The sequence below is a fragment of the Musa acuminata genome, chromosome BXJ2-6 (assembly GCF_036884655.1).
Source record: "Musa acuminata AAA Group cultivar baxijiao chromosome BXJ2-6, Cavendish_Baxijiao_AAA, whole genome shotgun sequence".
Taxonomy (NCBI): Eukaryota; Viridiplantae; Streptophyta; class Magnoliopsida; order Zingiberales; family Musaceae; genus Musa; species Musa acuminata.
The window spans coordinates 16790306-16806409 of record NC_088343.1 but is presented as its reverse complement, the minus strand read 5'-3'; the positions used below and the strand labels follow the sequence as shown (position 1 = coordinate 16806409).

At 33.0% G+C, this 16104-nt stretch overlaps 1 protein-coding gene and 1 long non-coding RNA gene across 2 annotated transcripts; both read right to left on the bottom strand.

The window, feature by feature from the left end:
• Positions 1 to 89: 89 nt before the first annotated feature.
• LOC135615124 (protein CYSTEINE-RICH TRANSMEMBRANE MODULE 9-like) lies at positions 90 to 1095 on the bottom strand. The gene is made up of 3 exons (XM_065113228.1): positions 936 to 1095; positions 717 to 858; positions 90 to 604 (listed from the first exon to the last, which is right to left on the bottom strand). Exons 1-3 carry the CDS (start codon positions 976 to 978, stop codon positions 559 to 561), a joined length of 231 nt encoding a protein of 76 aa, XP_064969300.1. The 5' UTR covers positions 979 to 1095; the 3' UTR covers positions 90 to 558.
• A 10720-nt stretch (positions 1096 to 11815) lies between these two features.
• LOC103988595 (uncharacterized) lies at positions 11816 to 12326 on the bottom strand. Its single transcript, XR_001978389.2, has 3 exons — positions 12264 to 12326; positions 12042 to 12168; positions 11816 to 11952 (listed from the first exon to the last, which is right to left on the bottom strand). It is a non-coding gene; the product is annotated as an uncharacterized LOC103988595 (long non-coding RNA).
• Positions 12327 to 16104: the final 3778 nt, after the last annotated feature.

Genomic DNA, 16104 nt, shown 5'->3' with positions numbered 1-16104 from the left:
AACTTTCCCCGTTTAATAGACATAGCTGTAGCACAATGCCAAAACACTTGCATGTGTCCGTGACAAAGAAAACGCATGGCTGTCAAAGGTTATGTGAACTTTGCATCTTCCTTCTTATTTGCTCATACAGAGCGAGCTTACAGGAGGATAAAGGGTCGGATCCAAGTTTTATTTGATCCTGGCATGGTCCCCAGGTGGATCCGAATCCGAATCCGAATCCGAATCTGTCCCCAATACCATCAAGATGCTGGCTGACGCCCGGAACTCGTTCGACGAAATGCCTGAAAGAATACGCTCTCGAGAGATCAATAATCAAAAGCGACCAGCAATTTTCTATCCATCCACTGCAATTTTTTTTTTGGAATTATGTTGGATAATGTGAGGCCAACAACATATTACGTATCTATCTATTCTATTCGTTGATCAAAGGACTGGACAAATCCCACAACCAATAAATCGAATAAACAACGTCATTCCAAGACATAATACTACTACTCCACACACAGAGCTGGCAATAACAATATCTACATCCATCTAAATCTCCTCCGTCTCCTTTCCTCAGAAGCACATGTCCAGAACGCAGCAGCAACACAAAGCCGCGCAGCTGCAACACCCAAAAGAGCAGAACCCATGTCAGCAGAAACCAAACTAACTACGAAGAACAACAGCAGAAGAACAAGTTACTATGAACTCAGCGAAAGAGCGTCTCTTCTCACCATCCCCTCCAGAAGCCATCGCCACGGCTCTTGGTCTCGATGGGAACTTGATGTGGATTCACAGCACCGTCCCTGCTCGGATAGCCCGCCGGCGGATAGGCCTGCCCGGTGGGAGGGTGGGAGCTGGTCGGTGGGGGGTACGCTGCATGTTTATTGTAGGCATAAGGCTCGACAAATCGATCCACCGTGATCTATGCACGGAAAGAGGATAACACATACCTTGAGGAGGAGCCTGCTGCTGCTGCTGGGGGTAGTAACTCATCTTGAAGGCAATGTTAGGATGAGAGTGAAGACGACGGGACAGGAATCGTAAGCACTTATAGTGACAGCGGAAGGCTCTTCCTCACGTTAAAAGGCTAGCATGTCCCTGTCGTGACGCGTGGATACAGCAAACGGGGCGTGCACGCAAGCGTCGACCATTGACGTCGAAGCAGGTGTCGAAGAAACGCGGAGTCTCCGTCTTCGACCTGCTCTACAGCTGCGTTGCGCATCACTCAACTGCTCCATTATCAACAAATGGCATCAGCAGCGGAAGGCATGTCCTGCATGTTGACATCCTCGTGTGTCAGCAGCTGTTGTGGCTGCTTGTCATGTTCTTCTGAAGCATCGTGGTGGAAGAACCTTCACATGTTCTTTCTCCAAAAGGAATCGTGGAGAAAGAAAACTGCAGTGTATGATGGCCAAGAGAAACCAAGAACCAGAGCTCACTCACTCTCTTCTTCAAAAATAGCTTTCCCCTGTTGCATACATGGTCGATGCAACAATTCACTGAGAAGTGGGTAGAAGAAGAATCCTGATTCGTTTCTTCAGAGTTGACTTGTGGATTTGGATCCTGTTTTCAAATCCAGCATACGAAGCTTACACAATTCATTTGAAGGTCAGCTTCTAATGTGCATCTTCCAAAAGATGGGAGGGAGACAAATTAATTAGGAGGGTTCAGGCATACCTGAGGAAGACGAAGAGGAAGAGGAGGAGGCATAGCTCAAGATTTCAAACACTCTTCTTAACATTCATGCCAGAATGTTGAAGCTCATTGCAGCTACATTTGTTAGGAGGGGGGAGAAGATCTTAAAAATCAAAAGAAATCTCAGATATCAATAATAAAATAATATATCATAAAGTTATAAAATCAAAATAAGATTAGTATGCTTCAACACTCTATATTTATATTCATATTCATATTCATGAAGAAAATTAAATTCTTCTCAATTACAAACATTCTTATAAATTGAAGCTTCATAATATGATATCAATTAACAAGCTTTTTTTTTTTGTTTATATTATTGTCATGTAAATCTCGAAGAATTTTTCTAATCTTTTCTAGATCGATCATAGAGAAATATAGAAAAAGTACTCAAAGTATTTCCTCACTTTTTATGCATAAAGCATTTATAAAAAATAATAAAGTATTTATTAAATATATAAAAAATATTTATAAAGTATTTATAAATAAAATAATACGAACCACTTTTGAAATTCGACGATGTAGTAATATACGTATTTTTTTGGCATAAAATAGAAGATTATGAATATTAAATAATATATACTCCTACTAAATATTGCTCGATAAAATATTAGAAAACTTCAAATAAACAATTTTTAGCTGTTTCAAAAGAAAACAATTTTGTGCTATAATCCAACTTTATATAAAGGAATATATATATATATATATATATATATATATATATATATATATATATATATAATTTGAAGCTTTGCAAGTTTGTAAAACTGAAACTAGAGATTAAAGTGTTTACCTCCAACTGTAGTTCCGGAAGCCAAATCTCTCTTCCTTGCTTTCGTTCCACCAATCCTGTGGATGACATTATTATTATAATATGATCAACTGGAGTGATAGTCTTCATTTTAATTTAAACTTAGCCTTCAAATTATGTAGGTATGTATATATGTATGTATGTATGTAAGATTCTTGAAATAAGACACCTATTTATCATAATACTTGAAATATCTTTAACAATACATTTGGAGTGAGTAGTAAGTACCGGGTTATAAAATTTATAGTATCAATTAATTATTGTAATTTTTAATAATTTTATGGTATTCTTTATATCTCCACCAAAATATTGTAAGTTTATTTAAAAGCATAAGCAAATTTCGACACAAATCATAAAGAATAGGAATAAATATTTGAATGTTAATTATAGTTAAAAAAAAAGATTTTGCATAGATATATGCCTAAAAATAAGAATAACCAAATATGAAGATTTTTTATGTTAGGTATAATATTTTTTAAAATACTATAAATTTATGAAGAAATTGGATTTATTCACCCTATGCATCGATCTAAATCCCATCAAAATTGATAAAAAAAAGCTGCTTCCATGTCTCTTTAGAGATATTTTAAAATATAAGGTTAAAGGACCCGATTTAAAAATATGAAAATGATAGATAGGATCACCTCTTGCGACAAGTAAAATAAATTAAATTAAATTAAATTCATAAAATTTGCCCATTTATATTACTGATGGTAAGTGAATGATTTTAATTTGATTTATGAATAGAGAAAGGAGATATCTGTACCTCAATAAATCTCTGATGGAGTCGCATTGTCACATTCTATCGGAGAACCGACCTCATGCACCATCGACACCATCATTGGTCCGTCGTCCTCAGTGTAATCGAAGAGGAGGAAAGTGATTTCTATGAACATTCTTTTTTATCTATCCATTTTTTTTTTATAGGTGATAACACATGATTTTTTTCATTGATAAAATTAACAAGAAGATAATTGAAGTTAAATGTTTCACTTTCGTAAGGATCTCAATGTTACTTTTTAAAATATATATTTTTTAAAATATAGAATTCATAAAGATAAGGATCTCAATGCTATTTTTTAAATTATAGAAATAAGAATATTAATCATAATTAATTATAAGGAATAATATTAATTATCCACATGATCCACAAAGTTGAACTTTTTTTTTCTTTTAGTATTAGGAGAGTTTTGGCTGTCTCTACTGCTATAAATTTGACCCAATTATAAAACTTCAAATATTGTACTCATCCATTAAAGTATTCTCATCGTGTTAATATGAATAAAGTATTCTCATCATGTTAATATGAAAATGATTGTAAAATAAAATAAATGAAGAAGAAAAGAGAGATATTGTAATTAAACATTATGGTTGTGTCAACAATTTGTGCGGGCCAAGTTGGAAGTATGTTTCTCAACTTTCTAATTTAAAATAGATTATTTAGAATGTAGATGATGTACGCAATTGATATGAGCATAATGACACATGAAAGACTATTGATACCATGTGATTGATATCTCAGTATCATATGATCAATATCTTAACACTACTTGATCGATATCTTTGCACCGCATGGTTGATATTTCAACATCACGTAATCGACACCTCATTATTACGTGCTCGGTACTTTAACATCATATGATTAGTTAGCCGACATCTCAGCATCATATGATTGACATCTCGCTATAACATGACCGATACCCTTTCTCTGTGTGGCTAACATGACTTCACTCTCCGACGAATGCTATGACCTCATTCACAATCGTGTCATATTCTTCGGATTCGATGCAATATGATTACACCCAACATCGAAATAGATGTGTAATGCTCTCCAGTTTTAAACCATGACTATAAGTATAATTTTTCTAAGCCTCGCTATAAAAATACCCCTCGTGTACCGTCTCCGAATAGACTCATTTTCAGTTCATTCAACTCTTATGGACTCGATATTCAATCGACACCACTAACTCAAAAACTAACTTAAACTTCGAAGAGGTTTTATCACCTTCAACATAATTTTGCAAGGTTCAGTGTGGTTTCGAACTAGATAGTCTCAAAATCTTTTTGGCCTGACATCACCCGATGTGGAGTAAGACTTTATTGTCTTCGAGTCGATATCTTATTCAGACGATCAAATTTTACTTTAACAGATTGGCGCTAGAAAGAAGCCTCTCCCAACGTGTCTTAGAAAAACCGTTAGAGGATCCAACTATCTTCGGTCCCACTTTCAAATCTATTAGAAACCTCGCCTTCCTAGTTCCTAAACCCATTGCCTCCTGTTGATTGTTCCACGATGCAACAGTCGACCATCATCGTTGACTCCATAACCTAGCCCAATAAATTCGAGCTTTGGCAAGGGTTGTTCAAACTTTCATTTCTTTCCTCCCCCAACTTACCTAGTTGGTATAGCAAAGATTTACTGTTTTGACCACACCCCCTATTCCTCTGTCAGCATATCAACATTGTAACTGAGTCATGCCCCCTTTCGATAGAAACTTCTCGGGAAGTATAGTCGTAGCATAAGAAACTAAAACGCAAAGGGGTTAGACATTCACTCTATAGAACTTCCTTTAGAAATCCACAACCAAATCTATCTTTGAGATAGATTAACGTCTAGAACACATAAGTAAAGAGATCAAGCATGACAAACAACAAAAGTCAAAACCTTCCCACATTTAAGAAAAGTCAATTCCATTAGGATTCCACCTTCTCTTCATACATATGATGGGAATTTATCGCCATCCAAATGACCCTCTATCATACTATTGATGCTATAATGTGTTAGACTCTTTGGATGGAAAATATTTCTTCAAGTGGGCAGTCAAACCAAGAAAAACTTGGATAGAGAATATTTTCATCATAAGAGAAATATTTCTTCAAAGTCAATACCTTTCTTCTGACTGAATCATTTCACAACTAATTATGCTTTGTATCTTTATTGTGAACTATTATTTTCAATATTTGATTTGTAAACATATTTATTCTTGAGAGCTTTCTTCCCTTTATGTAATTTTACTAAGTCCAATCTAAGATCCAAACTAACATTTGAGGACACTGAGTAATATTCAAGACAGAATTCACATCCACAAAACCTGTACAGTTTATAATCATACATCATATCACTTGATAATCTACATTTATGAAAATCCAAGCCAACTTAACAAAAAAATATTAATCACATTTATAAATTCACCCGTGTGAGAATTAATACAATCATAAAATTGATCATTTACCACAAGTTCATATGATTATAAACTAAACTTAACATTCTAAAATTCTAAATGAGAAAGGTCTTTAAAAATTTTTACATGATATATCAATTTAAATCTATTGACAATATTTCATTTTATATAGAATACACTTATACAACAAAAACATAACAATCCATAAAGAATTGCTCACATAAGAAGTATTTTAAAATATATTAAATAATAAATATGAAATAGAAGCTCAAATATCATATTTAACATTACATTCATTTCATTCTTATCTAAAGTGCACATAGAAGCACATAACCAAAGCTTTGGATATCATATCAAATACATAAAAGGTGAAGTGGGCTCATAACATAATATGTTTCATCCATTTCTAAATATCCACCAAATATAAATCCTTTATGTTTGTGATCTTTATCCACCCACGTTTGAGTGAAGTCATATGTGACCGATAGAGGATCGTGAGCTCTAAGCATAACTCCCTTTACTATTTTTGGTAATGGTTTACATTATCTCATAAATATCAAAGTACAAAAAGATATTATGAATAATAAAATTGACACATATCGGAAGCAGATGCGGAACAATTGAACATACATGTGCCCATACAAAATAATACGATATAACATAAACTTTACATAATAGATTTCAAGTATACAAAGAATTTAAGGACAAAAGTATACAAGAATTTAAAACATTAATAGAAAGCTCAATTGAAGGAATAAATTTAGCTAAAATCAATTTTCAAAGGGAATTAAACAAGAATAGATGAAATCGACCAAAGCTCAATTATGACAGAATTTGACAAGCATATTTCATAAATTATTTGGATAACCAATTATGCTCTAAATTACTCAAAAAATATATATTATAAAGCTATATCAATCTACTTTCATATGAATTCAGATTTGTAAAGTTTTGATTTCTAATAGAGAGTTACAACTAATTTAGTATAGAAAGCTCAATTGAAGGAATAAATTTAGCTAAAATCAATTTCCAAAGGAAATGAAACAAGAATAGACGAAATCGACCAAAGCTCAATTATGGTAGAATTTGATAGGCATATTTCATAAATTATTTGGACAACCAATTATGCTTTAAAGTACTCAAAAATATATATTAGAAAGCTATATCAATCTACTTTCATATTGAATCCATATTTGTAAAGTTTTGATTTCTAATAGAGAGTTACAACCAATTTAGTATAGAAAGGTCAGAATTTATCATCCCTGTTTTGTAGAGTAGAGTCAATTGAAATAGAAGTCTGAATGAACAAATAGACTCTAAATTTATTAGTCTTAGTATTAAAAGAAATATCTATAAGTCTAGTTTCTAACAAAAGTTTTGTATAAATCAGAGTTTCGAACAAAAAATTATAAATAGTTTAGTATCAAAAGGTCAAACATTATGGTCCTTGTTTTGTAAAATCTGGTCATTTGAATCAAGTTTAAGTAGGTAAATTTACTCTAAAGTGTTATGAGTCTAGATTCAAATCAAATAAGTTTTGTCTAAATTAGAAATCAGTACAGGGATTTATAACTAAAACAAGGTAGAAGAGTCAAAATCTCGATAATTTTTTTAGATTCAAATCTTTACATCCAAAAAGATATCATATTGCAAGGCTAGAACTATTCAAATTTCTCATATTCAAGGCAAAAATAGTGATAAAATTATAGTAGAGAATAATCATGACACTTGTCTTTTGAAGATTTTGATCCAAAGAATATGTAAGCCCAAATTCTTCTTCTTCTTTTCTTCCATCTTCTCTCCCTATTTCATTTTCTTCACCCATCTTCTTTCTTCCTACAGAACTATAGCTCATGCACAACATAGTATGGGCATAGTCATCTGCTCTCTCCTTCTCTTCTTTCTTTCTTTCCTTCTTTCCCATCAGTAACTACCAAAGTTGCAGCCACAGTCATGGCCACTTCTTCTTTTCCTTTTCTTCTTCCTTCCTCTTCTTCTTTCCCAGCTGCAGCTGCCACAGCCCCCTTCTTTCCTTTCTCTTCTTCCTCTCCTTCTCTTCTTCCTTTCTTTTCTTGATTCCCAACCATAGCTGCGACAACCGCAACCACAGCCGCAGCCCCTTATTCTTTCCCTTCTCTTCCCTTCTTCTTTCCCTTCTCTTCTTCCTTCCTCTTCTTCTTTCTCTTTTTCTCCTCTTCTTCCCTTCTCCTCCCTAATGCACCACACCTAGCCGCAGCCTCCTTCCTCACTTCTTCTTCCCTCTCTTCTTCCTCTTCTTCTCTTCTTCTCCTCTTCTTCTTCTCTCCTAGCCGCAGCCTTCTTCCTCTCTTCTTCTTCTCCCTCTTCTTCTTCTTCTCTTCTTCTTCTTCTTCTTCTTGATGCACCGCACCTCGTCTCCTTTGTTTCCTCTTGCGAGAAACAAAGGTGTCGTAGCCCCCTTCCTCTTTTCTTATTCTTTCCTCTCTTCTCTTCTTCTTCTCTTCTTCCCTTCTCCCTAACACCCCACACCTTTGTTTCCTAGGAAACAAAGGGTGCTCACGAGGAAACAGAGATGGTGGGATAAAAAAATATCACTATTTTTTATTTTTTTATAACTTAATAATTTAATCACTAAAATTTTTATATTTATATATAAGTCCTTCGATTTATAAATAAATTTCAAAAGTGAAAGATACTATATCCCTCGTTAGTAAGCATAACATACTCATATGGAAGATATATTGTAGATGATTGTCACTCTCTTGTGGATCTTCTCAATAAAATCTCAATTAGTAGTGGAAGTATTTGCTCAAATTATTTTGTTGATTCAACATCATCAACTATAGAAGCATTATCACTGATATTCTCTTCACAATCTTCTTATTCATCTCCCCCATGATCATCATAAATTACAAGTGAAGGGATTAGACCTAAACTCTAAGGAATATAAATAGAGGTTTTTGTCTTCTCAACATTGTCCCCATCATCAAACAATTGGTCTTTAAGAAATACAATGTCCTTGCTTCTAAGAATTTTCTTGTTCATTGGATCCTATAATTTGTACTCACTCTTTATGATCATAACCCAAGAAAATATATGCTTTTGCCTTATTATCAAGCTTGGACCTCTCATCTTTGGGAATATGAATAAATGCTTTGCACCTAAATACTCTCAAGTAATCATAAGATATATCTTTTCCTTTCAATACTCTTTCTAGAACATTAAGGAAATAATGGAGAAAGATTTATCAGGGCAACTATAATTCTCATAGCCTCCCCCTAAAATGACTTAGGTAACTTGGCATGAGAAAGTATATACCAAATCCTTTCTTCAATTATTTTATTCATTTTTTCTGCTACACCATTTTGCTGATGAGTTTTAGGAACTATTTTCTTAAGCCTAATACCATGGAATCTATAATAATTCTCAAAAGGACCCATATACTCACCACCATTATCTATTCGAATATACTTTAGCTTTCTACTAGTTTCTCTTTTAACACTAACATGAAATTATTTAAAAACATTAAGTATATGGTCTTTAAATTTTAAAGCAAAAGCCCAAACCTTTCTAGAATGATCATCAATAAAAGTAATAAAATAAAAAGTACCTCGAAGAGTTCTAGTTTGGATAGTATAGACATCAGTATGAATTAAATCAATAACATTTGATCTTTTAGATAATGGATATGTATGAAAAGAAACTCTATTTATTTTTTCAACTAAGCAATGATCACAAGATTTAAAAGATGTACCTTGCAACTCTGGTAAGAATTACTTTCTAGTAAGAGTTTAAAGTCCTTTTGAGTTGATATAACAAAGTCTCATATGTCAAAGATCTATGCTTTTACCCTTTTGAATTATATTAATATCTCCTTTATATAGCTTAGCTTCTGTAACATAGAAATAGTTTAATTTATTTCCTCTTAGCATAATTAGAGAACTTTTTGTGAGTTTCTATTTGCTTTCACCAAAATATTATATAAATCTCTCATCATCAAGTATGCCTATAGATATTAAGTTAAGACGAATATTTATAACATATCTAACATCTTTGAGTATCAATTTGCTCCTAGTATTGGCATTCAAGAAAATATCTCCAATATCCACAATCTTAAATATATCATTGTTTCCCATTCTGACATTGCCAAAATCACTAGTAGTGTAAGATATGAAGAAATCACCATGAGAAGTAACATGAAATGAAGCACTAGAGTCAATTACCTAGTTACTATCCTGAGCTACAAGCTGACACATCCGTCATCACAAACAATAACAATATCACCTTCAACAGCAACTATATTGGTCTCTTTCTCATTTTTCTTCCTTTCATTATGTTCTTGCTTCCAAAATCTATTCTTTCCTTATATGACCTAGCCTGTTGTAGTGGAAACACTTGAGATCTCTTCTAGACTTAGATCTCCCTCTATAACCATATGAATTTCTACCATGACTTCTTCCACGTTTGTATTATTTTTTAATAACAAGTACACTAGAAGAAGATTCACCTTATTTTTTCATTCTAACGTCTTCATTTAGCAAACAATCTTTAGCCATGTCTATGATTAAAGTCTTCTCTAGCGTTGAGTAACAAATTATCATCACATATATTTCTTAACTTTCCAGTAAAGAGCTGAGAAGTAATAATCCTTGCATCTCATGATCTATATTCATTTTCATAGCAACCAGGCTATTTGCAAGACTCTAAAATAGGCTTATGTGCTCAATAATATTATCATCATCTTTATACTTTAAATAGACAAGCCTTCTAAAAAGAGAAATTCTATTTCCAACTGTCTTTTTCACAAAGAGATTTTCTAACATTTGTCAAACAATATCAACTTCGATTTCATCAGAAATATGCTCAGACAAATTTATATCCATCCATCTTCTAATATAGGCAATAGTTTTTCTATGTTAAACCTCCTATTCCTCATCTTCTATAATAGAATGTTTTTCTTTACTTTTGATAGGCTCATACAAATATTTGCAATAGAGCAAATCTTCCATCATATGCTTTTAAGTGGAATAATTTGATGAGTTCAATTTAATTATACCGTCTGACTCTTCCATTGTAATCACACGTAAAAAAACTAGTACAAAAAAACCTAATGCTTTGATACTACTTATTGGGACAAACTGTTATAGTGGAATAATTTTTTTCTCTCTTTGTGTATCAAAATGAGTTTCTCATCAAAACATCAACTTGTTACAAAAAGGAAATATTAAAGAATAATGAATTAATCACATATTGAGATACTGAATTTTTACATGAAAATCTCAATGCAGAAAAACTCACGAGACCGTAGTCCACTTCAAACTTCTACTATCACTAATAATAATAATATATTTATAATAGATATTCTCCAGAATAACTAGAGGATCACAATAACATCAAGTACATATATCTTGGCTCAATATATCATCATCACCATAAATGAATTTCAAAAAAGAAAAATTTTAGGTTTCACGAGTAAGTATAGCAGAAAAATATTTTAGAAAGGATAAAATAAATATTAGTACCGTTAAGATTAGTACCGTTAATGATTCTTCACGTAAAATTTAAATTAAAACCGACAAAATTTAATCACTTAATCATCTAATAAAAACCTCAAAACATTCATTTTCTCTCTTTGTTATTTTTCTTACATTCGTCACAGTTTCCACCGTTCCCACCATTCGCACGCTTCTCTCACCGTGCATATCTCCACTTTTTTTTTCTTTTTCTTTCAATAAATCAGATTTGGATTCAATGACTAAATAAATCGATCCAAATCTGACCCCAAACTATCTGGCAAATGATTCCGATATGGTTTATGGTTCGCAGGTGGATCCCAATCCCAATCCCAATCCCAATCCCAATCCCAATCCGTCCCCAATGCCATCTCGACGCTGGTTTAGTGCCATCGAAGCTGGGCCTGCCACTCGTTAGAAGGAGACGCGTGGGGTTTGTCCGCTTCAGACGCCGGAAACTCGTTCGACGAAATGCCTGCCAGAATATTCTCTCTCTCAAATCCAGCAAACACTTAAAGGGAGTTCAATAATCCACTACAATTTCTTGGAATGACGATGATGTTGACCCCACTCGAGGATACTGTGAGGCCAACAACATGTTACATCTTATTCGTTAGTCAAAGGACAGGACTAATCCCACAACCAATAAATCAAATAAACAATGTCTCATGCAACATATAATTGGCAATAACAGCAATTCCATCATCATACAATAATAATATAAATCTCCGTCTACTTTCCTCAGCAGCACATGTCCAGACAGCAGCAGCAACACCAGCCCGCGAAGCTGCGACACCCAAAAGAGCACGACTCATGTCAGCAGAAACCAAACAACACAAGTTACTGTGAGCTCGAGGAAAGAGCTTCTCTTCTCACCATCCTCTCCAGAAGCTACCGCCACGGCTCTTGGTCTCGACGGGAACTTGTTGTGAATTCACAGCACCGTCCCTGCTCGGATAGCCCGCCGGCGGAAGCGCGTCATTAGTCGGCGGATGGACCTGCTCTGTAGGGGGGTATGCCGCGTGTTCATTGTAGGCATAAGGCTGAAATCAATCCAACCATAATCTATCTATGCAACGGAAAGAGGAGAATACATACCTTGAGGAGGAGCCTGCTGCTGCTGGGGGTAGTAACTCATCTCGAAGGCAATGTTAGGATGAGGGGAAGACGACGAGTCGTGAGCACTTTATAGTGATAGGGGAAGACGACGGGGGGGATTCCCTATCACGTTCGAAGGCAAGCATATCGCCGTCGGGACGCATCGATACAGCAAACGATTTGGTACAGATAAGAGTCGAACTTTTTGATGAATTTATTCTATACTGATACATACGATTTAGCGACAATATCTTCGAAAGATACAATGATCCTTTTGTTGTTGTTGTTGTGATAGTAGCACTCAAATTGCAAGAGTAGTAAACTTTAAATCCCTTTGCACTCTCTATTTGATCTATATCAAATAAACACATATATATAATATATTTTTTCATAAATTGAATAAATGGAATAAGATTTATTTATACATGTCGGAGAGAAAAGACATGTTGAGATCATATCTATTTGCTTAAAAGAATTATGTGTATGCAAGTTAATTCAAAATGATTTTAGCTTATGTTGAGAATCGATTCATAGTAGTTATCTAGGTAGTTATCATGTTCTAGGTAATTACCATGTTTTGGGTAGTTATAGACATGTGTTAAGAAGTGGCCCATGATCTAAAAGTTATAAGGTAGTTCCTACACCTAACTCAATCATGGGTGACATGAGTAGTTACCACTAGGTTCTATAAATATGATCACAGTTCATGAAGCAAGATAGAGTGTGTGCACTTAGGGAATATATTCTTGTCTTACCTCTTATTTAAATACTACAACGGTTTTCTTCATCGAAAGGATTCTTTTTAATTGTATCATAGTATTATTTTTATCGTTTCATTGCTCCTCCATCCTCAACATTTGTGGTATCAGAGCTAAATTTCAATCTGAATTGGGCATTATGACTTTCAATGGCAATTCTCTCAACCCCTTATTCTCATCTTCTCGAGCAAATGCTATGAATTTTAGAGTATCAAGATGAAGACTCTATTCAAGTCTCAAGATTTTTGGGACTTAATAGAGAATGGATATGCAGATCCAAATGAAAAAATCAAGTTGAGGGAGAATAAAAAGGACTCAAAGGCATTGATTGTTCTTCATTCAATAAGTTGTACATGAGACAATCTTCTCAAGAATTGCAGCAACGACAACCTCAAAGCAAGCTTAGTTGATACTTCAAAATGAATTTCAAGGCTCATCAAGGATAATTACAGTAAAACTTTAAACCCTTCGTCGTGAGTTTGAAATTTTGTTCATGAAAAGCAATGAATTGGTGCAAGATTTTTTTTCTCGAGTGACTAAAATTGTTAGTCAAATGAAATCTTATGGCGAACATCTTCTTGATCATATAATTGTTATAAAAGTTTTAAAAAGTTTAACTCCGAAATTTGATCATGTTGTTACTACAATTGAGGAGTCAAAAGATTTATCTACATTTTTATTTGATAAACTAATGGGTTCCTTGAAAGCACATGAAGTAAGGTTGAACATGTTACTTGAAAAATATAAAGAAAAAGCATTTTAGATTGGGGGGAGTCTTCTACTTCAAAAGAAGATAAAAAATCAACAGGAAGAGAACGTAGCAGAGGAGGATTTCGTGGTAGAGAAAATGAAAAAGGAAGAGGAAGAGGAGGACGACACTTTAATGGGCATGATAAACAAAGGCAATCAAATTATGATAAAAAAAAATTATAAGAGTGGAATTCAATGTAACTATTATAAAAAGTTTAGTCACGGCAGATTACTAAAAAAGAGAAAAGCAAGTAAGCTATGTGGAGGAAAATAAAGAAAACAATAAGTTGTTTATAACTTATTCATAAATTAATGATATATCAAATGATATTTGGTTTATAGATTATGGATATTCTAATCATATGTCAAGTATAAGATCAATGTTTAAAGATATTGATGAAACTCATAAGTTGAAAGTTAAACTTAGAGATAACAAGTAAATCCAAGTGGAAGGAAAATGAACAATTGAGGTAAAGACAAATTAATAGATGATGGATAACACATAAGTTAGAGATAACATATAACTTGTTGAGTGTTAGACAATTGATAGATGATGGATATTCAGTTATATTTGATAATGGTTCATGCACTATTAAAGATAAAAAATCTAGTTTGATTACCGTAAATGTTTGCATGATGCAAAACAAAATATTTCCACTTGATATTTCAAATATTGAAAAGCATATTCTTGTCGCAACTCAAAAGAATGAGTCTATTTTATGATATTTAAGATATGGATACCTTAATATCAAGGGTTTAAGGTTATTAAATCAAAGAGAAATAGTTTTCAGATTATCCAAAATTAATACACTCGATGTATATGAAGGATGTATTTATGGCAAACAAAGTAAAAAAATCATTTCCTGTTGTAAAAGCATGGAGAGCATCTAATTGTCTTGAATTAATTCATGTTAACTTATGTGGATCCATAAATACAAAATCATTTGATGAAAGTTAATATTTTTATTATTTACTAATGATTATAGCTGCATGAGTTGGATATATTTTCTGAAACTTAAATTTGAAACATTTGATAATTTTCAAAAATTCAAGACACTTGTAGAAAGACAAAGTGGTAGATACATAAAGACACTTCGAATAGATAGAGGAGGTGAATTTTTAACTAATGAGTTTAATTCTTTCTGTGAAGAAAATAGTATTCGTAAAGAATTAACAGTACCATATACATCGTAATAAAATGGTGTAGCTGAACATAAGAATCGAACTGTTGTTGAAATGACAAGAAGTTTGCTTAAAGGAAAACACCTTCCAAATTAGTTTTGGACAGAAGTAGTTGCAACAATAGTTTATTTGTTGAATATTTCACCAATAAAGACTGTTATAAATCAAACTCCTTTTAAGGCTTGGTATGGTATAAAACCAAGTGTAAGCCATCTAAGAATTTTTGGTTATATTACTTATGTTTTGGTGAATTCACAAAATCATCACAATGAAAAATCTAAAAAATGTATCTTAATTAATTATTCCTTACAATCCAAAGCCGATTATATAATCATGTTAGTGACAAAGTTATTATTAATAGAAATATTGTGTTTGATGAAAGGGCAAGTTGGAATTAGGAGACCAATAAAGGTGGAAAACAAATTCAGATTCCAATAAAACTAGACACTCCACAAAATCAAATGATAGATCCTGCTCCAATAAGTTTATCATCAACCTCACCTAGTAGCAATTCAAATTCTAATTCTTTAGATGAAGCCCCTCCAAGAAATTTCAAATCACTAATAGAAATTTATGACTTAACATTTGCTTTGTTTATTTCAGATCCTATAACTTTTGAGGAAGTAGTTGAAAAAGAGGAATAGTGAAAAGCAATAGAGGAAATCAAATTAATTGAGAAGAATAAAACTTGGGAGTTAATGGATCTACCGAAAGAAAAGAAAGCTATTAGATTAAAATATGTATTCAAAACAAAGTTTAATGTAGATGGAAGTATCCAAAAGCATAAGGTTTGGCTTATAGCAAACCGATATTCACAGTAATAAGATATTGATTTTGATGATACTTTTTCTCCGGTTGCTAGATTTGAAACCGTGAGAACTTTCTTAGCTTTAGCTGCTCACATGAGTTGGCTTATTTATCAATTTGATGTGAAATCTATATTTTTAAATGGTGATTTACATGAAGAGGTTTTTGTTACTCAACCTGAAGGTTTATTTATTAAAGGATATGAAGAAAATGTATATAAGCTAAAGAAAGCTCTTTATGGGCTTAAACAAGCTCAAGAGCATAGTACAATAAAATTGATTACTATTTTCTTCAAAATAGATTTAAGAGGAACAATAATGAATCTACTCTTTATCTAAAGAAGA